The sequence below is a fragment of the Prinia subflava genome, chromosome Z (genome assembly GCF_021018805.1).
Source record: "Prinia subflava isolate CZ2003 ecotype Zambia chromosome Z, Cam_Psub_1.2, whole genome shotgun sequence".
Lineage (NCBI taxonomy): Eukaryota > Metazoa > Chordata > Aves > Passeriformes > Cisticolidae > Prinia > Prinia subflava.
The window spans coordinates 57,514,730-57,538,509 of NC_086283.1; the positions used below are offsets into that span (position 1 = coordinate 57,514,730).

General features: G+C 44.9%; 2 protein-coding genes across 2 annotated transcripts; one reads left to right on the forward strand and one right to left on the reverse strand.

Moving 5' to 3' along the window:
* Positions 1 to 917: 917 nt before the first annotated feature.
* Positions 918 to 16,900, reverse strand: LOC134564527 (collagen alpha-1(I) chain-like). Its single transcript, XM_063423421.1, has 3 exons — positions 16,358 to 16,900; positions 12,373 to 14,019; positions 918 to 6,134 (listed from the first exon to the last, which is right to left on the reverse strand). The coding sequence occupies exons 1-2, from the start codon at positions 16,898 to 16,900 to the stop codon at positions 12,430 to 12,432; spliced, it is 2,133 nt and encodes a 710-aa protein (XP_063279491.1). The 3' UTR covers positions 918 to 6,134; positions 12,373 to 12,429.
* THAP1 (THAP domain containing 1) lies at positions 16,577 to 23,566 on the forward strand. Its single transcript, XM_063423906.1, has 3 exons — positions 16,577 to 17,057; positions 17,402 to 17,597; positions 21,555 to 23,566. Exons 1-3 carry the CDS (start codon positions 16,987 to 16,989, stop codon positions 22,017 to 22,019), a joined length of 732 nt encoding a protein of 243 aa, XP_063279976.1. The 5' UTR covers positions 16,577 to 16,986; the 3' UTR covers positions 22,020 to 23,566.
* The last annotated feature ends 214 nt before the right edge of the window (positions 23,567 to 23,780 follow it).

The following is a 23,780-nucleotide window of genomic DNA, read 5'->3' on the forward strand; positions in this document are numbered from 1 at the left end:
TGAAATCCTAGCATTCGTTATCTTAAAACAGAAAAACCCCATTCCCTCTCCTGTTTCTTCAGTGCCAGACCCGGAACCCACGCAGCGTGGAGAAGAGACAGGGTCCAGCTGTGTGCCGGCGGGTGAGCGGGCACAGCCAGCGCCCCCGGCGCCGCCGCGCTCCTCCGCTCTCCCTCCGGCTTGGCATCCCCGGAGCACTCTTGGTGGGGCTTGGCACTCCCTCCGCCCAGCGTCACTGCTTCGAAAGGATGTATCCGGAAGGCAGGGCTGTCTTCCCGGAGCACCGGAGCTTTCAGCTGGGACTGCAGAAGTGTTTTCAGCACGTGCGGATGTTTACCGAGCAGCTCTCCTTAGGGAATACGTCAGGATGTATCAATGTGCATAAGAACATTGATCACAGGAAAAAAAAAGAAATACCTGATTTCAACAGATTAACTCCAGATGTGGCTCAGAACAGTTCCATTTGCAAAAACGTTTTACTGTCACTCATTCTGTTGAACCACAGAAGTCAAGACATGGGTAACTGGACATCATGCCACAGCACTAACGACTCCAGTTAGCTTTTCTTAGCAAGGGCCTGAAATCTGATATCATCAGAGCTGGACTGTCTCTTCTCCTCTTTTGCTCTCTATAAAAGTTTAATTTCTGAGTTGCAACTGCACTCATATATACACACAGACACACACACATATAGATATGTGTGTGTGTGTGTATATATATATATATATAAGGAAGTTATCCCAAAGAGCAACACTTTTACAAGAAGAAAATCATCCCTCCTTGCACTTCAGTATGTTGATACAAAGGAAGCATTGTATCAAGCATGATTTAAAAGTACTTTTTTAAAAGCCCAAATCACTATGTCTTAAGCCAACTTTTAAATGTCTTGCTGAAATAATAAAAAACGCAGCCAAAAATATGAATATAAAGCAATTTTAATTTTCCTCTAGATATTTATATCAAAGAAATAATACTCATGTCCAAGTACTGTACATACAATATCTTCCTTATAAACTCTGTAGTTTAAAACACATGTACAAAATTGCACATTGCAGTTTGCAAAAAATCATAAATACATTTTTGCATGTAAACAATTCCAGCACAAGGATCAATGTTATACATTCCAAAATGTCTAAGTGTCTGCTCACAAACAAAAACAAACGAAAACCCCACTGTGATCTCCATAAAGGTCCTAATGTTACAAATCAATCATTAACAGATTTCTAACTGATGTACAACACACAGGGATACATAAATGAGCACAAGGCAAGTCGCCTTTTAGTCAAAAGTACTTAAGACAGAGGCTTGGAATACAATCCTGCTGCCATTTAAACTCACGGTATCCATCCCACAGTATTTAGTGGTAGCAGCATTGTGTTAATTTTTCCAAGATTGCCAATTGCAGTATGCCTTACTTTCAATTCTCAAACAAGTTGGCTACCACTGAACAGTAGGAATTTTAAATTTATTGTAAACACAGTTATCACTGTTGTATATTCAGTAAATTACAGTATTCTCCTAAACACATCACTAAATTAAGAAAATGTTTTACATTTAATCAAGTGCAAGATGCCCACTAGTATCATCCACTTTGTCTCAGAAATAAGTATTTTGAATATAATACAGTTAGCAAAAGTAATGTAAAAAATTACAATGGACATAATCCTCAGTTGTATATTATTAAGCCCTGTAGCTTGTTTACATTTTAAAAAATCACCACATCAGAAAAAGTGTCATTCAAAATCTCTCCTGACCAAATCCAGCAAATGAGTAGCTCCTGAATTTTGTTTCACTATCTCCATCTGAGTGCAATGCCCTTGGCAGCATACCTGTTTGAAGACTTCCCAAAATCAGTAAGTTTTATAAAGGTCAATGAGATCCATACAGAGTTGTTTTGTTGTCTGTTTTGGGCTGCTTTGTATTTTTTTGTTTGTTTGGTTTTTTTTTTTTTTTTTTTTTTTTTTTTTTTTTTTTTTTAATTTTTTTTATTTCATTGGGGTTTTTTATTCTATTCACATACTCCAATTTTATAAAATTCTACCAGAAGCAGAGGTTTTTAATGGGTTTCTCAGAGGTTTCCTCTGTGCCAGCTAATTTAGTAAGGCAGACTACAAAGGTACACATAAACCCAACTTAAAAAAACTCAGGAAAGGAGGTAGGCAGACACCCACCCACCAACTAGTTGCATGTAAGCTGCTGGAAGAGCAAAGCCCAGTTTGAACTGCTCTGCTTCCACCTTTCATTTTGGAGAGCTACCCTGAAGGAGAAAGTGTCAGTGCCATGCCTGAAGGCCTATGAAAAATCAGCTTGAAGAACTGTAGGAAGCTGCAGTTTGCTCACACTTCTTTTGGAGAAAAAGAGAGCTTGGAGATGCTGGTGGTGACACAGCAGGGAGGGGATTCCAGCCCTTTACAGGAAATCCTTTATTCTGTTAATCACTAGGTGGCATGAATCCCAGTAAGGACCACAGAACTTGTGTGATACCACCAGCAGCCCCAGCCCATGACATTGCAAGGTATTGTGATTATAGCAATGCAGATCTTTAAGTGTTTTCTGCATCACAGAAACTCAGCAAAAACCAGAAACCACCAAGGGTTTTCAAAGCAGGGTCCTACTGACCAAGAGCTCTCCTTTATCTGATAGGAGATAGTTCCTCTGTTTAACTGCTTGAAAGACATACTGCACAAAGAATGACAAATTTCATCTTTCCCAGTCTGCACCTAACCGGAGCTACTCCTTTCTAAGGGGATCTCTTCTGAGTCAAACAAGATTATCCATCACAAACATCATGCAGTGACAGCACATGTGCAGTCCCCAGAAACTGCAGGAACAACAAGCCAACTTTAGATGAGCCACTACAGGAAAGAGAAACTGCCCTGGAAGAACGTTCTACAACTCCAGAGATGGAAAAACACAGAAAGCTGAAGAGCTACTTCACCAAAAGACTTATTCAGCAATTCAGGCCCAGCTGCCTTTCCTGGTAAGAATCTGCATAGGGAGTCTAAGAATTACCTTCAGACATCATAAACTAGAGGTAACCTAAAAGACTGAGTTTTAAGGCCAAGGAGGCTCAGGGCCCTTCACAGCAGAATATCCCTGGTACTGCCACCTCTTAATCTCTCTACCCTTCTCCCCCTTCTCTCCTTTTGACTCTAAGAAGCCAGTACACCCATTCCTGATTAGAAAGAGTGGGAGTGGCAAAAATCACTGGCTAAATTTTGGTGTGCAAGAGGCCTATGCAGACTTGCCTATCATTTTCTATTTAAGTCAGGAATTGCACAATACTATATTGCAACACTTACTGTCTTCCCTTTGTTCTGTACAAAGTAGCAAAGCACAACCAAAGCAAAATCACTGTTGGGAGTGTTTGGATTGATGGCTCACATGTCAGAACTGCACTAAGTGTCTCTGTAATTACCCGCACTTTGCAACAAAGCAAAATAATTCTCCAATATATACTTGTGTTGGGCCTTTTGTTTCGGGTTTGGGTTTGATTCTGTGGGTTTTGTTTTTTTTTCCTTGGGGGGTGGGCGGGAGAGTTGACGAAGCCTGAATATTTAATCTGTTACACGAGGAGGAATGCTCAAGGGGCTCGCAAGAACTTGTTTTGCTGCACGTTGAGCAACACCACACGGCAAAGCCTTGAAATTAGAGCAAATGCTTGAAGCTGCGAAGGGCGTAGCTGCCTTTTGGAGCTCGTCCTTCCTGGGCTACATTTTATTAGAGAGCAGACCTTTGCATCACCAGTCAGCATGCAGACCTGGGCTTTACTTCATGACATTTCAGTATGGTAGTTGCTATGACTTTAAATAAATAAGGGTAAGTATGAAATCACTAGTCATCAGGCCAAACAGGGAGGGGCACAGTTGCTAAAGAAGAGACATTTAGAAGACATTTAAGCACTAATAATAAAACAAAGTGAGTTAAAAAGCATTCCGGAGAGCAGTGTTAATTATCTGCCACTTAAACACACAACAAATATTACCATTAAATACTGTTTCAGAGATAATTTTTTTTCCCCTTGGATTCCATTTTTTTTTTCTCTTTCCTGGTGCTGATAACTTTGACTATCATCTCTAACTATTACCAGTGGGGAAAGGAATAAAGATGTAAACTTTATTAGACACTACTGGCCTGCTGGGAAAGTGGTATCAAAGCACGTGGACATACCAGCTTGCGTGGTGATTTCAATTATAGGATGCACACAAAGACTGTCAAAAATCACAAGGATTTACAATACCATTTTACTAACTGGCACAAAATTGTTTGGATTGATAAAAACTCTGGCAGCATTTTAGGAATCCCTGTTCTGAAGGTGTCATCTTGCAGACCATAGATAGGTGCCCTGGCTACCTATGGCTGTAACTTAGTGACATTAGAGATAACAAGAACACTTAACTCCCTAATAGTATTTCCTCACTATTTCTATCATCCTCCCATGAAGGATGTTAAAAGACAGAATGGCAAAAGTCAGAAAAATCCAAGAACTCAAACTCTAGCTCTACTTGTGAAGAACAGCAAATTATGTATCAGTTTCTTCTACTGCTCTCTTTCTATGGCTGTTACTAGGGAAAAAGAAGGAGACTACCTAAATACACTCTCTGGAATAGCACACTAACTTTATTTGACCCTACTCCCCCACTTGTGTCCTGTATTACAAGAAAATTTGAAGATTTATGAAACAGAGGTGTGGGAAAGATTGTCAAGTTCAGTATGTTATCCTTGAAATTACTCAGCATGTACTAGAAGACTATCTTTAGTTAGTCAGTCAGTTAGTTAGTTAGTTAGTTACTTAGCTATTTTAAAATTGTTAGTTCTTAAAGGTCAATTTTCCATATGAGGCAGGAGGGACATTACTTGGGGCAGTGGGCAGCTCTTTCAAAAGGACAAGCAAACGGGTATCAAACAGCTCCTCAGAGTTCAAGTTACTGGTCATGATTTTTCACCTATTCAGTCCATTGTTTAAAAACAGAATGGCAGTGAGAAGCCTGGTTCTTGACAGCTTCAGCTTTCCTCATCTGTGACAGAAGTAATACCACAGTTGTACAACCACTGATTGTAACTGAACAGTTGCAAGACATGCTTCAAGGTACTTATTAGAAAGGTTTTCAAATTTATTCAAATAAATTTTGAGGTAAGAGTGAAACAAGACTCAACCCAAAAAAAAGTAATTGGAATTGCAAAACCAAACCAGAGACTGCAACCAAAGGCTTTTTTTCCTCCCCTTCTATGGGATGGGAGTATGTTACTGATATCCAGCAAGACAGCTCTCCAGAATGCAGGGACCCTATTTAGGTGACTTACAATTCCACCCATACTTGGTTCTTAACCAGTAAGTAACAGTAGTAGTGAATCTTATCAGCAGTGTGCTAAATATCAGAATCTAGCAGTGTATTAGTGCACAGTGAACTGGTCATATCTATTATCTCCATGACAGCAAGGCTTCAAACCCAACCATCACTTCAAAGCATTCCTATAGAAATGGTCATTATTTAGCCAGAACATTTACTCCTTAAACTATTGCAGACCCTGTTTGTTACTATTACTAGAAATTGAGAGCAAAGCTCAATTTACAGCTAGCTATGCTATGGATAGAGACTTTTTGACAGCAGACAAAAAGGCAAACATCACATAGGTAATTATTTAGGGTGACTCCTTTAAAACATTATTTATGATAATCATAATTTCATCTTATAGTAAACTACTACACATGAACTGCAGCACTTCAGATAACATTAAGGCTAAATGTGACTTCAAAATAAGTTCTCTTTTTGTGTTAATTCAACATTGCAAGGCTTGACAGTCCTCAAATTTGACTGGAAATCTAAAAAATCGCCTTGTGATCACTCACAGAAATGCAGCTTAGTCTTCTGAAAGAATGTGACCACAACAAAAGCATATGAAAAACTCCATTTTGTACTGTTGCCGCCAAGAAAATCACAGCTCCTTCCTTTGGCCATCCCCTTCTCTATGCATGCTGGTGTCTATGCACAACACCTTGACATGCATTTGCAGGTATCTGTGCCTCAGAAGAATTAGCTCATAAAGGCTGGATTTGCTGTTTCTTCAGTTAGTCCTCACTGACTTGAGAGGATACCGCCCAAGCAGGACTCCAGCACAAGAACTCATGTCCCCTGCAGACACAAGATCAAGATTCAGAGTTTTTACATCAGTAATGCATTTTTATCAAGACTACTCAACCGAAAGCTGCATTTCAATACACAGCACTGGTGTGAAGATACAGATCCTAGACTGGTTTCCTTCCTCCCCACCACTGTTTCCCCTGTGGGACCCTTCAAACACAACTACAGCAAGGCATTCTGATTGACCCATACGAAGCCAATTGTTTCAACATCCAAGCAGAGATCCGTTTTGTGACTATATTGATGCAGAAAGTAAGCCTTCAGGTACGCAAGAGATTAGGAAAAAGTGCTCCAGACCAAAGCAAACAGCAAGGATCAATGCCCATAGCAAGGCAATGGGATGGTGCCTTGGAAAGCTGCTCTTGTTATGATTTATGTGTATACATTTCTAGACTCTTTTAGCAACACACAAACAACAGCAGGTTCTCCACTGTGCACTCATTGTTGCAGCGTTTCTCAGAAACCTACATTTAGCTTGTCACACATGACCAACTCATAGAGAAGTTACTTCAGTCCTGCCTCCAAGCTACTGGGTGGTTATGAAGAGTGAAGTTTCACAGCACAAACAGCTGCAAGCCACTTCACAGGATAAAAAGATACAGATCTCTAAGATAGGATAAAGAGAGACAGTTCTCTGAAACACTGGAGAGGAGTAATTATGAATTACTAAAACCTCTTTTCTCCCATAATGTACCATAAAGACCTAAGTCTCCATATATTCAGATTTAATTCAACACCTTCATAGTAAAGTTGCACCATGTGCAGCAAGATTAACAAGTTTCTTACAAACTTTAGAATCTGCACTTTGTCACAGGAACATTTACCATTCTTCATCAGATACATTAAATCCTGATGCAACGCCACAACAGGTGACTGTGGTGTGAGAAGGATGAGTTAACATTTGCAGGATTATTAGGCACTGTGAAAGCTTTCTGTCCAAGATTTTTTTTCTGCTGATACAGGTCTTGCTAAATACTGAAAGAGGTGAATCCCTGACAGACTTTACTGTCCACCTCTGCTGGACAATGAGCAGTCACACAGAGAGTACTGATCAAAAGTAATGTCTAACAAGCATTATACCAGGCTAAGAACTCTTCAACACTCATTCTTACAGTAAAACTTCAAACAAAAAACCTGGAAAATGGAAGTGATTTTGTACAAATCAAATACGTACACAGATATGTCATACTCTAATTTGTCTAGTTGCTAAACATAGAAACTTGGAGAATCAAGTAAGGAAAGAGCAAAATTATCCAGCAGCAGTTACAGCTGCACATATGAATAAATGAAAATGTAACTCATTGCTTTTCCTTTTTTAACTTGCACTCCAGAAGCAAGACACAAAGAATGTATCAAAGAATGACTTATTTTACAAGTAGATGGGTTTTCCTCTCTTGCATATGAATCTCAGATACAGAAAAAAATTCTCTAATAAGCTGCTGGATTCAAATAATTAAGACTCAAGTTATGGCAGCCAAAATGCTATTTTCAGCACAACTAGTCATTCAGACCTGGCACACACTTGTACTTCAGACACTATCAAATAATATTTTGGGAAGCATCAAAGCTTTATATGACTGATCAAAATTTAGTTGCCACATAAATTTCCACTTTAACAGATGCAAGCTGCAGAATGCCTCAGGGCTTAACCTGGGGAGGTCATTCCTTTGTCAAAAGTGAGACAGAGAATCAATCAAATATTTAAAGGAATGAAGGATGCTTCATGACTCTTTTTTCTGTAAAGACATAAGTACAAACCAAGATAACAGATAACTGTTGTAGAGCCACTCTTGATCTCAAACAGTGCATGACAGTCAGCAGGGACTACTGACATACAGTGAAGAGTCCAGATGTGTTATTTACCTTTTTGGAAGACCATCAAAATCTTACAACAGAAAGCAAGACCATCATCACCAGAATCACTCCTCACCATGATCGGGACTTATCATGTACAAACACCTATGCTTCTCAAAGTATGCAAAGTATTTGCTTTTGGAAAGGCTGTCTAAGCATACCAAATGGGCTCGATCTGGATTCGCAGTGTAAGTTAAGAACAACTCACCATCTACCTGGACCTGTCTGGAGACCTTGAGATTCCAACAGACTTCCCTACACTGGAGACCAAACCAATCAATTTTCCTAGCAACGGCATAATTTGAGTCAGTGTTTCAGAGCGGCTTCCTTGCATTCATATCAAGCAGGGGCAGATCTGATGGAGGTTCCACCCTCTGCCCAAGAAAGGAGTGAACAAGTCTTCTCTTGCTGAAAATGTCCCCCTTCTACTTCCCAAGACAGAAAACATCTGGTAACAATTCAAATAAATCAAAACCATATATGAATCAAACTCTTTTAAGTAAATAAGAAGGCACTTCACATCTAAACCAAGATATCAGTTCAAGCACATTCAAAAATTGCTGGGCAAAAAACAAGATGTCCACAGAAACAAGCATCCAGCAACCAAAACAGACAAAGGAAGAGACTATTTAGTCTCCAGAGCAGACTACACTTGGGCAAAGAAACAAAGAGGGATGTTTATTTGTCAAGGGTTCACATCTGGAATGAAAACCAGATTGGAAGGACACAAGGGTAAAATCAAGTCACGCAGTGTGAGTCTTTGCAAGAACTAGGGAATAGTGTGCACAAGTATAACAAAGCATGGTATTTTTGAAGGATGAAGAAAAATGCCAAAAAGCACTGAGCTAACAGTGAAAATAACTGTTTTATTTTTGAGTTTTAATGTTTTTGTTTGCTTTTTTGGGGTTTTGTTTTTGACGGGTTTTGGTTGTTTGTTTTTTTGTTTTTGTTTTTGTTTTCTTACAGTAACACACAGCCAACTAGCTTGGAGTTACTGAAAAGGAGCTACATGGATGCAAATCATATAAACAGTCTGAAATTTTTTTACCCAGTATCTATCTTTTAGCATCTCACAGTGACCAAAGTTTTTGGCAGAAAACCAAAACCTAAACGACACAGACATTTAACAACAAACTGAAGAAAAAAGGCAGACAAAAGAGAGAAGCCATATTTAAAGATTTAGGAACACTGCAGGGCTAAAAGTCAGAGTATTGATACATTTTAGAAGACAGGAACAATCAAATCTGACAGCTGCAGCAGGTAAGTACTCCTGAGTCTTTTTATATTGGTTTAAAGTGTTAGGTGCTTAGGCTTTCTACTCAAAAATCTGCAAAAAATGCAGCAATCTCTAGCAGAACCAGTTCAAGCAGGAAAAAAAAAATCCAACCACCCCAACACTGTTCTCAAATTTTGGTCATGTCAGTGTTAGATCCTGTTTCATGGCCTAAATGCCAGATAAAAAAAGACATTTATAAAGGTAACTGATCACTCTACAGAAAACACATTTCTTTTGGACAACTCCACTACCAGAACAGTAGCCTCTGCCAGAGAACAGGAGCTGCCAGCCTCACTAGTAATTTCTCATCAGTTATCAGGGTATGAGAGCTGGCCTGTCACCACTTCTACCACTGAACAGATGTCAGCTAGAACAGAAAGCAGGCTATCAAAGAAGTTACCACATGAGGTCTTAGAGAGGCTGGGTGGGAGACTGCTCTTGCAGAAAGTTCAAACTCAGGGGAGGTAATGTGGGGTGGTTTTCAGCTTTAACATTACCATGCTGAAAAGGCGGAGCTCATTATAACCCTGCTAGACTATGGCCCACTACAGCCTTGCCCATGTCTGGGAAGTGGAACTGCAGTAATTTCTTGTGCCTTATGGATCCCCTGTGTTGCTTGGATATTGCTAGTTTATTATGACCAGAAATTATGATGTAAGTAAAGAAGAAGTGTTGCACAGGTGCGTTTATCATTGTCCTGTGTTCTACCACAAGACCTTTATTTAGCCCTACACTCATTTAGAAAGACAAGGACCAAAGTAGAGGTGTTGACCCATGTAATTTTTTACGATTTTTTCCAAGATTCCTTAGAAAAAGCCCACCTCTTTACATATGCAGCAAAGTATCCCACATCTACCAGGTTGCATTACCTCTCTCACCAGGGAAAAGTGTTAAGTCTAGGGGGAAAGAAGTCTTTGATCAGTTTCTCCAGACTTGAGGCATCTTTGCAGATGGGTGATGACTACCAAAGTAAACACCATATTTTTCACCCAGTTATTATATAACAGGCAGTGCTACAGATTGCATGCAGTATGGTTCAGAATGCCCCTAAGAAATCTTTAAACCTGTGTTAAGATCAAAATATTTTTTATCGGCTCATTAGTATTTCTAACAGCAGAATGTACTGTTACAGGCAAACATTCCAACCACCAAAAAAGGCTCTGGTGACATGATCAGTTATACAATGATTAATATGGCTTCTACCTAATTTGCATATGCATTAAGGAAAGAAATATCCTCGGAGCCATCTCAGCTACAGTAACAGTGTAACTACACATTCTCATATAATTTCATACATGTGCCAGGAACGACTGTGCACTAAAAGGAAAAGCTCATACACTTGATTGCTGCAGCTCAACTTTCTGAACAGATAGCACTCACATATCCCCAATAAAAGCATGAAAAACTGTGAGTCTATCCCATTCTTACTGGATTTCAAATCATCATCTCTAGCCTTCAGAAGAGGTTAAGAGATGTGTACCAGCTCCTGAGTGGCTTTAACAGATCTGAGCAATTGCTGTACACATAGAGACACCTATGCCCTCTTGGCTCCTCATACGATTACCCTTTTTCACCAGCTGGCACAGACACATATCCCCATGAAAGATTTGCCTCTGAGTTCAAGCAGAGTTTTTAGCACAGTTTCAACGAGGGAAGAGGGCCCCACACTGCAGCTGGATCTGCTCAGGAGAAGCCCTGCCTTCCCGCAGCGGCAGGGCCGGCCCGCGGCCTCCGCACGGAGGGGCTCCTGGTGGAGGGCACCGTCACACCGCAGACCCTTCCCGGCGCACCGCTGCCACAGGGCTCGGCAGCGCTGCGCCAGCGGCTAGGCTCAAAACACACGCGTGCAGCACAAGCAGGGAAGGCAGTGGCACCGAGCAAGGGACCTAAAGCTCTCAAAAACTTATTGAGGATTATGTCTAATCAAAAGAAATAGTTCCTTTGCTATACTCTTCTACTAGTAAATTCTCGACAAAGAAATAAATCACACCAATTCTTCCCAACCAGAAAAACACTTCACGTTCTAGCATTGACTCTTTCTGTCTCTAGAGTACTGCAGAAAGTTTCTTTAGAACAAAGTAGACCAAGAAGCAAGATATACAGATTTCTACTGAAAAATAAATCTAGTTCTCCATAATATTTCTGTGATTTATTCAAACAGAATACAATGGAATTATAACCTTTACAGCTAACCCACCCCAAATCTGAGCCCTTTTCTGTATAGCACTTAATTGTTACTATACTATGGAAAGAGCACACACTACTGGAATGTACACAGTGAAGGAAAAAAAAGAGTAAAGCTCTTTTTGCCAAAGTAACCATTTTCTCTACTAACGTATTATCTAGAAAAATAAGGTCTAGGCAACATCCAAAAAGTATTCAAGTTTCAATAAATAACTATCAATGCCCCAAGTTTGCACTGGCACAAGAAATATGGAGCATACAGGTTTAGAAAACTATTTTCCTATGACTGAGTCAGCAATGCATTTCATTCTGCTTAAGATTTACAACAAAAATCATTTCCCTCCAGGGTTCGATTTGAAAATCAAAGCCACGTAAGTGCAAGAGCACCCACACAGCTGTCTTAAGTCTCAATGGCAAATTAAAGCTCTAGAGAAAGACAGTATTTTAAAAAAGGTTCTTTATCAATACCAAGAAAATATACATAGCCATATCATGTCTTAAATATATATATATATATACACGCACATCTTTTCAAAAGGTACGATTCTGGCTAATTTTTTTAAGTTTGAAAAGCTTATCCATTGCTATACAGTTCAGTAAGGTGTATTAGGAAACACACATTTTATATCCCCCATGAAAATAAAGTTGAATCTTTCTGTAAACAGTAATTTTCTTATTTTCGGAAATCTCTACAGACCTCAAGTACTTCACTGAAAAATTAACAACCACCTTCCCCAGAACCACCCACGGAGACCCTCTCTGCTGAATGCGACATCGACAGAAATCGGGAAACGCTTTAGCAACACCCGACTCCCCCCAAAAAACACGTTCTCCGGGCTCAAATAAATAATAATAATAATAATTAATAATAATAAAAATAATAATAATAGCAGAAGGGCGTCAGCGGGCGCGCACCTTGGCCCCGCGGTGCCCCCGGGCGGGCCGGGGCCGGGGCCGGCGGGGTGTCCCTCCTCAGCAGGCGCTGGTCTCTGGCGCGGCGGCGGCCGCCTCGGAGGGAGTCTCCCGCGGCGGGGCGGCGGCGTGAGGAGGAGGATGCCCGGCGGCGTTGATGTGGCAGCCAGAGGAGAGGTGGCTGCGGACGCGACCCTGCAGCTGGGTGACCTGGGCGCGGAGCAGGTTGGCGGTGGCGGCCAGCTCGGCGTTCTGCCCCTTGAGCGCCTTCACCTTCTCCTCCAGCCGGGCGATGCGCTCCAGCTTCCGCCGGCGGCACTTGGAGGCGGCGATGCGGTTCCGCAGCCGCTTGCGCTCTGCCTTCAGCCGCTCCTGGCTCTCCGCGTCTAGCGGCGACAGCGACGGCGGCGTCGGCGCGCTGCTACCGCCCTCCCCGCCCGCCGACGGCGGCACCTCGGGCACCGTCTGCGGCTCCTCCAGGGACCGCGCCGGCGGCAGCCGGCCGCTCCCCAGACCCGCCGCCCCGAAGGCCAGGCCCGGCGGCGGCGGCGGGGCGGAGGCGGAGGGGTAGGCGCTGCCCGAGGGGCTGAGCGGCCCCGCGGGGTTGAAGCCGCTCAAGTTGGTGTAGACGGCAGGAGGGTCGGTGGCGGCAGCGGCGGGGGCCCCCGGTGGCCCTGGGCGGGCGGTGCAGCAGGGTCCCGGCGCGGAGAGAGGCGGTGGCGCCGCCAGGAGCTGGTTCTGCTTGTGCAGGTCGGCCAGGGCCTTGACGAAGCCGTCGGCGAAACCCTCCTGTTCCTGCGTCACCGGCTGCCGGTAGAGGAACGGCCCCGCCGCCGCCGCCCCGCCGCTCCCCGCCCCGGGCGCCGTCGGCCCCGGGCTGCCCGCGCCCAGCCCCGCGCCCCCCTGGATCAGCAGCTGCTCCAGGTCGGCGGCCGGCGGCAGCTTCAGCAGCGGCAGCTCCGCAGCCGATCCCAGCGCGGCCTCCGGGCCGCCGCGGGCCGCCGCCGCCCCGCCGCCGCTCCCCGTCTCCGCGGAGCCCGCGGTGGGCGGCGGGGCGGCGGCGGCGGCGGGCGGCGGCGGCAGCAAGCGCAGAGCCGCCGCGCTGCCGCGGGCGCCGGCAGGCGGGCGAAGGGCGAAGGGCCCCGGGAGCGGCGCGGGGGCGGCAGCCGGCAGGTCCCGCTTCTTCCCGGTGCCCAGCAGCAGCTTCTGCCCCGCCGCCGCATCGGCTCCAGGTCCGCCGGCGGTACCGAAACCCGGCAGCGGCACGAAGTCGGGCAGCAGCTCCAGTCCTTCCTCGGGGTAAAACGGTGCCTCCATCTTCACGGCGGATCGCCCGCTACGCCCGCCGCTCATGCTGCCGCCCTCGCCGGCCGGCGGCGGCTCCGGCGCGGGGCGGGCCGGGCTGGGCGGCTGCTCCGCGGGGCCGGCCGCCCTCGGCTGGCAGCGGGGACTGAGCCGCCTCCCGGCGCCGCCGGACCCGCGCCACGCCCCGGGCCCACTGCCCGCCCCGCCGTCGCCTCCTCCCTGCTGCTGCCGCCGGTCCCCCCGCCCGCTCCTTCCCCCGCCCGCCGGGCTTGCGCGGAACGGCTTCCCGGTGGGGTGTCCGTGGGGAGCGGGCGCTGCCCCTCCCCTCCGCAACTCGCCCCGCGACTGCGGTGTGGGAAAGAAGGCAGTGCCGGGTCTGTCGTCCGGGAACGGGGAAGTTTCTCGCGGTCATCACTCCGGCCAGGGAACGAGTCCTGCAGGAGGAAAGCGAGCAAGGGCCACGCGTGGCGGCTGTTGGGGCAGGTGCTGGTGCATTCTGTCTGTGCTGGATGGGACCAAGATAGTGCAGGTGTCGAGGACTAGTGATTCCCGAAAACACAGTGCTGGGAAGTCTGACAGGGAAGTGCTTGGCCATCAGGAAACATGCCAACTAGTGAAACTAAAAGTCACTCAGAAGTTGGACGTGAATTTTATGTGGCCTTTTTTTCCTAGAAAAAATAGTTAAGAAAAAGGATTTGAAACATCCTAGACATATTTCCAACATTTTCAGAATTACTGAAATGTAAATAGCATTTTTCAGTTTGAAGGTTGTATTCATTTGTTATCTTTACTCAAGACAATTGCCTCTGCCCTTCTCCAAGTTTCTGAAATTCTTACAGGATGAGGAAATTTCTTTCTACCCAGTCTTTTATAAGTCCCTTTTGCTTCACGAGACCAATGTGATCCTGATACAGTTGCTGAAAGCTCTCATTTACATCTTTAAAATCAGCTTGCTGACTGATGGTCTCAGTGGCTCATCTACACATTCACCAGATCTCCTCATCTGTCATGGACCTCCTCAGTTAGGTGTCATCTTCTGCAACCCGTTCATGCTTTCTCCCGAGGTATTTCCTTCCTGCATATCAAGACCGTGTGCCTCCTCTCACAGTGTCTAGTGAAGCTGCTGAGCTCTGCTCTTAGCCCCACGATCTGTATGGCCATGCTGTGCCTCCTCTGTGCCTAGGTTCATTCCAAAACGAGCAGTGAAGGAGGAGATGGACAGTGGTGTCAAGTCCAGGACTTTGACTCAGAATTCTTCTTCACGTCCATAAGAGAACTGGAGTCTAGCACTGACTAAGGTCTTGATGACCTTGGCTCAAGTACTTTGGGGCCCCCAACTCTTGCTTATGGGGCAAGAGCTCCTTTTCAACACAGCACCTTCAGTCCATGCCTGGCTGTGTCACAGATGTCCCTCTCTTCAGCTCTGTCTCTTGGGTGAACCTTGGACCTGTGTTTCCAGTTCTGTTCCTGTCATCATCTCCTGCTGCTCCTGCCTGAATTACCTGGGGGGACCTTGTACCTGGTTCATCACCTCAGCTTGTGTGGGTGTGTCCATTAGTGTCTGCCCTGCTCTTGTGCTGCAGGACTCTGTCCAGGCTGGTGAGCCTGGGTTTTGGCTCTGGTCACCTGCAGCTCATCTTGCCATGGGACAGCCCAGCTCTTCTGGTCCCCGAGGCTGTGGCAAAATTGCTGCTGAGAAAACTGGCAGCTGGAGGACTTGAGGGAGAAGAAAGCCATCAGGCAAAGGCCAGGGACAGAGGCATTCACATGGATAGGGGAGGAGTAGCCATGTTTTTCTTGGTGAGGAAGTTAGTGCTAGAAAGAGCTTATTTTGGTTTCCTTGTCTCTTGGCTGACCTAGTAGGAGAAGAAGCAGAGCTAGCAGTCCTCAGCCAACAGTGAGTACTGAAAACAGCTCATGCAAGTGGCTTTGTGGAAGTATTGCTGAAGCTGCTTTACAGGCTGTTCTGTCATATTCCTGGGCAAGCAAATGTCAGTGACTGGTACCTTCCATCAGCTGGGCAAAGAGTTGTCTAGGCAGAGAAGCCACAGCCTTCAAGCTAAGGCAAATAAACCTTTTCTTTCCCTCACAAGGCAAGTGCAGAGGGAGAAAGTAGGCTGTGGAGAAAATGATCTGTGTGGGATCAGAGAAAAAGCCATGGAGTTTCACTTGAGTCTCGGGTCATTGTCGATGAATTTCTAGATATAATGTTACACTTGACTGAGGTGGCCCTAAAGGTAGGTTCCTTCGTCTTTCCTATGCAAAAGCTGTCACTTATGTAGGATGGTTTTACTTGCCAATCAATCGCAGAGCTTGAAAGTGAGCCCAAAGAATGGGAACATGTCGAAACTGCTCAAAATAAACTTATTTGTAACAACAGATCGATTTACTGAGAGACCTAGCTGCTGTTTGCTCATGCACCTGTAAGCTATGTTTAAGCGAGTGAGACAGAGTTGTTTTACACGTCCCTAATGCAACTGTGTTACAGCAATGTGGTCTTTGCGTTCTTTTGCCTTTCCTCTGCCCCTCCTTTTTTCTTTTTTTTTTTTTTTTTTTTTTTTTTTTTTTTTTTGTTGTTGTTGTTTTGTTTTGTTTTTTGTGCTCTCCTAAGAGAGCCAGAACCTCCCGCGGGGCTCACAGCGCCAGCTTCTTCCTCTCCCTGTCACAGCCACATTGTGCACACCCGTCCGCCCGACCGCAGCCCCGCCTGCCGGCTGGGGCAATCATCCCCGGCCAGAACTTCGGGCACGACGCCGTCCGAGTTGCCTCTGACGGGTTCTTCTCGGTGCCGGAACGGCCGCAGCGCAGCCCACGCTCCCGGGGTTGTGCCCGGCGGGGCGGGAGGCACCGCCCTGCTGTGGGTGTGCAGGGGAGCGGCGCTGCCCAGATGGTGCGAGGGGTGTGGGCGGCGCTGCCCAGCTGTGGGTGCGGGGGGCGTGGGCGGTTCTGCGCAGCTGTGGGTGCGGTGTGGGCGGAGCACGGCGCGAAAAGGGGGCGGAGCGGGGAAAGGAGGAGGCCGGATTGGCGGGCGGCCGAACAAGGCCCCGCCCCCGCCCTGCGCGCCGACGCGCCCAATGGGCGGAGCGCGGTGCGCGCAGCTACCGCGAGAGGTTACGTTGAAGCTGGCGCCGCCATCTTGGAGTTGGGAGAGGCCGCGCGTCCCGTTCCCGTCCCTCTCCGGAGGGCCACGGGCGCGGGGGGGGCCCGCGGGAGGCGGGGAAAGCATGGGAGCCCGGCGTTGAGTTCGTGGCGCCCCGCCGGCTCGTCCGTCCGCACGGAGCTCGCGCCGCGGCGGGCGCAGGGCTGGGCGGGATGGTGCAGTCGTGTTCCGCCTACCGCTGCCGGAACCGATACGACAAAGAGAAGCCCATCTCCTTCCACAAGTGAGCGCGCGCGGGCGCCGGGGCGGGGTCGCGCTGGGGGCGGGGCCAGCGCGGGGCCGCGCGCGAGAGGTCGGCGGGGAGCCGGGAGGGAGCGCGTGCGGCCGGGTGCCGATGGACGGACAGACAGAGGGACATGTCTGCCCGCGGCCGCTGAGGGTGGGGAGCCTCGCCCGCCCCTCCTGGTGTCTCCCTGGGGACAGCCGAAGCCCTCTGAGCCTCCTGTTCCAGAGCTAGAGCGGGGTGAGACCCCCCCGCCCTTGCTGGAGGGCAGGAGAGTTTTGGCTCCGGCTAAACCCCGCCTTACAAAGCTTTCCAGAAAAGCTGAAAGTGCCTCTTGCTTGCAGGTTTCCTCTTACACGACCCGATCTTTGCAAGAAGTGGGAAGCTGCTGTTAAGAGGAAAAACTTCAAGCCGACCAAGTACAGCAGCATTTGCTCAGAACACTTTACCCCCGATTGCTTTAAGAGGGAATGCAATAACAAGCTCCTAAAAGAGAATGCTGTGCCCACAATATTTTGTTACACTGAACCCGGTGAAAAGGTAAACCCAAAGCACCCATTGGTTGCAGGTGCCAAAAAATGTCGTGTGTGTCACTGGCTGCAGCGTGGCAGGGCAGCGGGCCCTGGATGCAGAGGATGCTGGCGGGGAGGGATGAAGGCTGGCAGGATGCTGAGCTTGTGTATCTGGGGTCACCAGGAGGGCTGTGGTGACTGAAACACCTCCAACAGCTGTGCTTGTTTTATGTGAGGCTCTGAGGCTTTGGAGCACAGAGTACTGCACAGGCAGACACTGGCTCTGACCTCCTCGTGTGTCCATTTAATTCAAAAACCATGTTCTGAATTAAATGGAATGGCAGCAAAGTAAGAAGGTATTGCCCTGTAGTTAAATTGTTCAGAAGCATTTCCTGCATATTTGGAGTCTGAGAGAGCCTTCATTAATGCTTTCCAATGGCACTTACTCTCTTCCTTCATCAGTGGCTGATGGCCACTGCTAGCATTGAAGACATAGTGGATGTTGACTGTGAAACTTAACTAGCCTCTTTGAGAGGGCGCTGCCCTCTGGCTTTATAAAGTTAAAGTGAATGGCAGAACCTTACCTGCACCTGCTATCTGTCTGTCGTGAGAGCACCTCTGTCTTGCCTTAACCTTGTGTTCAAAAGCCAGACCTGGTCCCTGACTTCTGATGGTAGACCCTTCTGTGTAAGGTATTCTTCCCTTCTCTGTGCCACTAGAGCAATTTACTGTGAGATGCAAGTCACTTACGACTTCTTACTTAAGACAAGAATGGAAAAGAATGATTTTTATCTCCTTTAAAGGATGTAAAATATTTGATCTTGTATCACTTTGCCATAGAGAAAGTGGCAAAGGAGGCGATTGTAGATAGAGTAGGTCTGGGAAGCAAAAGACTTAAATGGGATGAAGTGCACAGAAAAAACTCAGATTTTTCTTTTCCAATTTTTCTCTTTATATACAATATTGGAGTGCTGCAGAAATAAAAAGGCAACACATTTGAAAAATGAAAAGTGACTAATAATAAGAGAATATAAACAGAATGTTAATGAGGAGACAGACAATTTACAGGGAAACATGGCTGTGTTTTTTATTTGATTAGACTTCCTTGCTTATCTGTGCAATACACATTTTTTTCATTGTGTGTAAAATACTTGCAAATTTTTTTGCAGTCTGAAAGCTGAATGGGTGTATAGGGTAGTCTTCAAAATACTGTTGGTGCAGCAGGAATAGTAGTGTGCCGGTTCCCAGTATCGCTGTCATACCTGGATCTACAAAAAATACAGAAGAGTGAGTGCCTTTTAATTCTGAAGGATTTAGTTCTATTCTTGTTTGTCTCATGGCACTTTTGAATAAACTGCCACGTATCTTCCAATAACAAAGTAAGAACAATAATGGTTGTTTTGGAGTTGAATCCACACTGATTTTGAAATACAGGTTTTTATCTTTCACACTATGTAATGGTATACTTTTTTTTTCTTTACTTATGTCTTAGGAGAAATACTTATTAACTGGAAGAAGTAATTAGAAGTCACTGATGATGTCACAGAGATACCAAAGATCTGTTCTCTGTAATGTGTTGTGACAATAATAATTTGTATATAGAGGTAGCATATGCTTTGTAGCTTTAAATAGAAGTCTCTGTGAATTCAGCAGTCCAGCAGTGATTGATTTTTACTTTTGCTTCTAGCAAGAATGAGTTTCTTTTTGCAGGCTCTACCTTCCCTTTGTAGGTTGGGTTTTTTGGGGGTTTATTTTGGTAGAAAAATTTGATAATGACAGCTGATAGGGTCAAGCTCTTTCTGAATTCTTTCAAGAATATTCATATGTGAATTAGATAGACTAACAGCAGCATTTTTTTATAACTGAGAAATAAGACTGGTAGTTGGCTGATTTTGTATTTTCATATGATCAGTTATATTTGCATATTAAACTTTCCTTTAATGCAAATCAACACTTTCCTTCAATACCAATCCCCAAGCTATTTTCAGTTACTGTCTGCCAAGTGTAGTTTGTACGGTGGACAGGTAGACTGCCACGCATCTATCTTGCTTGCATGTTAAGTCAAGGAAATAATTGATGTGACCTTCAGATCTTATGGGCTTGATACTTTGGTGGTGAGGACTGTTGGCTGTTCTTTAAATCAGTGTTTTCCTGGTCATTACACTTTTCTTTGTACTAAGAGTATTGGCAACAGGTGGGTAGGAGAAAATTTTTTCAGTGCCTCTTTTACTGAAAAAACTTTGTTTTTAGTAGGCAGTATGCAAACTCTTTGGTTTCAACAGTGCTTTTTCAATCAACATGTGCACAGAAGCATTTCTGAATTATACTGGATTCCTTTGGGAAAGAAAGAATCTGATTCTCTGCTCTGGCCTGTACTCAAATGTCTTGGGATCTGTGTTGTCTTGACCTGTACAAGTGGACCTATCAAGAGCAGTGTGACAAAACCCTGCAGTGGAGTTGAGCCAACTGATACTTTGCTGCTGCCAAAACAGAGAACTGTGCTTATCCCGTCTGTTCCTCTGCCAGCTATGCAGTCCTGTTTCTTGACATGACCTGGCAGTGTGAGTTTACAGCCCAGAAAGCCAAACATGTCTTGGCTGCATCCAAAGCAGTGTGGGCAGCAGGGGAGGGAGGGGATTCTGCCCCTCTGCTCTGCTCTGGTGAGACCCCACCTGGAACCCTGCATCCAGCCCTGGGCTCCCAGCACAGGAAGGGCATGGAGCTGCTGGAGTGAGTCCAGAGAAGTCCAGGGAGATGACTAGAGGGATGGAGCACCCCTCTTAGAGATACAGGCTGAAAAATGGAGAAGAGAAAGTAGTGTGGAGAGCTCATAGCAACTTTCTAGTATCTAAAGGAGGTCTGCAAGAAGGCTGGAAAGGGACTTTTTCATAAGGCAGGTAATGAGAGGCCAAGGAGGTATGGCCTTTAACTGCAGGAGGGTAAATTTAGGTTAGATGTTAGGTAAAAATTCTCTACTGTGAGAATAGAACAAGAAGCAGGTTGGAACGGGTTGCCCAGAGAAGCTGTAAATGCTCCATCCTCACAAGTGTTTAAGGGTTGAATGGGGCTCTGAGCAACCTGGTGTAGTGAAAGGTGTCCCTGCCCATGGCAGAGGGGTGTTGACACTGGATGAACTTTAGGGTCCCTCCCAACCTAAACCATTCGATAAATCTATGATTCTCACTTTTTCCACATATCAGGGCAGGTGTATGTCATACCTTTTGTTGCATTGCTTTGACATTTAATAATGGACAGGAAATTTATGCAGTGATAGCAGGAGATCAAGTAACTTTTTGTCATTTCAGCAATTATGTTTGAGCAAAGAGTAAATACCAAGGATGAGAAAGCTGCCTTGCTGTCGAAGAGTTATTTTGGTTCATGATGTCTCTTTTAACCAAACCCTTATGCTGCAGCCCAAAACCAGTAACAGAGTCCCTCCCAGCTGTTGAGAAGACTAGTCTTACTGTGTCTATCTCTCTGCTCTGCCAGCCTGTCAGCCCACTCAGTAGTTGACCTTTATTCTACCTCAGCAGAAGATTGTCCACTTCTGATATGTTTTTGATTAAGTTAGCCAGTAGGTTCAATTATGTAGTGGTATGATACAGCAGAAAGGAGGAGGGACAAAGGGGAGTGGGATGGCAGCAATGAGTTTCTAGGTCATCTGAACTCTGTTTTATGGAACTGCAGTCTGTGTTCTTAGGTAATTATATAGGTTTCAAAAATCTAATCTTCAAAAAACCTATTTAGACATCAAGGCCTTGAGTTTCAAAGAGCTCCTAAAATGAAGCTGCTTAAAAATATGTCCAGTTGAGAAGCCAGGCAAAGCAGGCCCAGAAATGTTTGCCAGTTTTGAAAATTGTGTATTCAAAATTTATTTTATTAATTTAAATCCTTGTTGTGTAGGTTATTCTGGGGCTGTAATAAGGGAGTTGTGTTGTAAATAATGTTAAGCATGAAAATGTACATTTTTTCTTGTTCTTTCTAGTCTGAAGAATTTGCAGAGCAGCCAGAAGATCCACTGCCACCTCCTCCACTGCCGCCACCACCACCACCACCTCCACCACCACCAGCAGCAGCTCCAGTCCTACCACAATCTCCATCAACTCCTTCTTTTCATTTGTCTCAAATAGATGCCAGATTTGTAGATCCAAGTATTGGATTATTGATGCCCCCTCTCCAGACCCCCAGTAATCTTGCTGTTTTTTGCGATCATAACTACACTGTAGAGGATACAGTCCATCAGCGAAAAAGAATTCAACAGCTCGAGGAACAAGTGGAAAAACTGCGGAAGAAGCTCAAGACAGCGCAACAGCGGTGCCGGCGTCAGGAAAGACAAATTGAGAAACTGAGAGAAATTGTTCAGTTTCAGAAAGAAAAAGACATATTGGCAGGAAAAGGCTATGTGATTCTGCCTAATGACTATTTTGAAGTTGTAGAAGTACCTGCCTAGCAGTCACGAACATCAGTTTTCACTTTGGTAGGCCAAGAAATTTAGTCTAAAAAGTAAATTCTTTTAATTCTGTATGTAAAACTTTCCAGAATTCACAAACAGTAATTAAGCAATCTTACAAATAAGATCATATTTTTTCTTTATTCTCATTTCAGTTTGGTACACTTTTAATATATTGAAGATGCAAGCATCTCAGAATTAGAATATGCAATTAATTTACAAAATATTAATTGCTTCTAGAAGGAAAGGATGCAAGGTTGAAGACAAATAGAAATTTACTTTTTTTACAATGTCTGTCTTATGCGTACAGGGAGGGGCTGGGAACTGAATCTGGCTGAGAGTGAAGTTTAGGTGGTTGTACACCTAGTGCTTTGCCAAGACTTTTAATGTTGGCTTTGGTAATCCCCACTAAGTAGTTTTCACTGATTTTAGAAAGAACAGGATTAGGTCAGCTAACATCTGCAAGTGCTGCAGAAAGATAGATAAGATGCACATTTCAGTCTGGGAAAACTTCCAACTTCAGTTTGCTATGCATTTGAAGCACTGCAAAAAGTCAAATTCCTGGATCCCTTTGGGTGAGGTATGTAAATGAACCTCTTCTTTTGGAGTAACTGTTCACCACGTGTGTTGTGAGGGTGATGAGGAGAATTCATTAGCATAGCTAATGAGAGCTGTAGAAGCGACTTTTGTTTTGAGGGCACTTAAAAATAGTCCTAAAGTGCAGAGCTGAACTGAACATGTATGTTACTGCACTGTTGGCAAGGTCAGTAAGACAGCGTACTGTTTACTGCGACTGCTTGCAAAAGGACACTGATAAGATACAGTCCCAGTATGCTGTAGGGTCATCTTGCCATAAACACTGTAACTGGTACTCGCATGTTAACCATGTGTAGCTTCAGGAAATGAAGTAAGTTTGTTCTTTATCTATGGACTCCGACTTTATGGCTTTGCAGTATGCAGTGGTTTTATTTCTTTCCTTTTTTCACTCCCCAGAGGGCATCTACCAAAGGGCGAACAGGGAACTAGACTTTGGAGTTGCTTGGTGCTAGACTGGTTTATAATATCTCAAATGCTGCTGCCTCTTCTTCAGCCTTATTAAGACTTTCTCGTAATAGATTTAGCATGACAAAGTAGTGCAGCAGTTTGCACTTACTTTCTAATAATTTATTTAGTCAATGAACTCATTCAAAATGAGAGAAAATGGCTAACCCTAATGTAGGCTTCACAGCTGAAATTCCTGGATATATCAGACATGAGGAAAATTGCTTTTCTCAGTCTATGTTGAACTTGTATGCAATGTGGGTTCTAGCTCTGATGTTAAACAAGCCTTGTTCATGAAGGCATTAAAAGCTTCACTTAGTATCCTGTTAGCATGACATTTTGAAATATTTCAAACCAGTCTTGATACTTCTGACCTCACTCATGCCATGTGTCTATTTTCCCTACCATTTCATACATTTAAAATGAACAAAAATGCCAATGCTTCCTTTTGTGTACATTTATTATACCTAATTAAAAATTTGAAAAGCAAATGATGTGTTAGATTTTTAATTACTCTTTCTTCTCTTTTCCCAGGATTTTGCCAAAATCGTCTTGACATTTTACATTTTTATTTTCTACTAGTTTCCTTGTTTAGATGTTGGGCTCCCAAGCCTTGTTGCTGTTACACTTTGTGTTTAAAATTGGTAAAATTCAGAAGTGACAAGGAAAAGATGTTTAAAAAACTGTTGCTATGCTGTTGGCATGTGTGCCAGATAGCAG

What these genes read in the sequence shown, in the direction of transcription:
- THAP1 (XM_063423906.1), top strand. Translation starts at nt 16,987, where the DNA reads ATGGTGCAGTCGTGTTCCGCCTACCGCTGCCGGAACCGATACGACAAA. An exon ending in AAGCCCATCTCCTTCCACAA is followed by an intron (nt 17,058 to 17,401) that starts GTGAGCGCGCGC and finishes TCTTGCTTGCAG; the next exon opens with GTTTCCTCTTACACGACCCG. An exon ending in ACACTGAACCCGGTGAAAAG is followed by an intron (nt 17,598 to 21,554) that starts GTAAACCCAAAG and finishes TGTTCTTTCTAG; the next exon opens with TCTGAAGAATTTGCAGAGCA.
- LOC134564527 (XM_063423421.1), bottom strand. Translation starts at nt 16,900, where the DNA reads ATGCTTTCCCCGCCTCCCGCGGGCCCCCCCCGCGCCCGTGGCCCTCCG. An exon ending in GGCTGCGGTCGGGCGGACGG is followed by an intron (nt 14,020 to 16,357) that starts GTGTGCACAATG and finishes CCCACACCGCAG; the next exon opens with TCGCGGGGCGAGTTGCGGAG.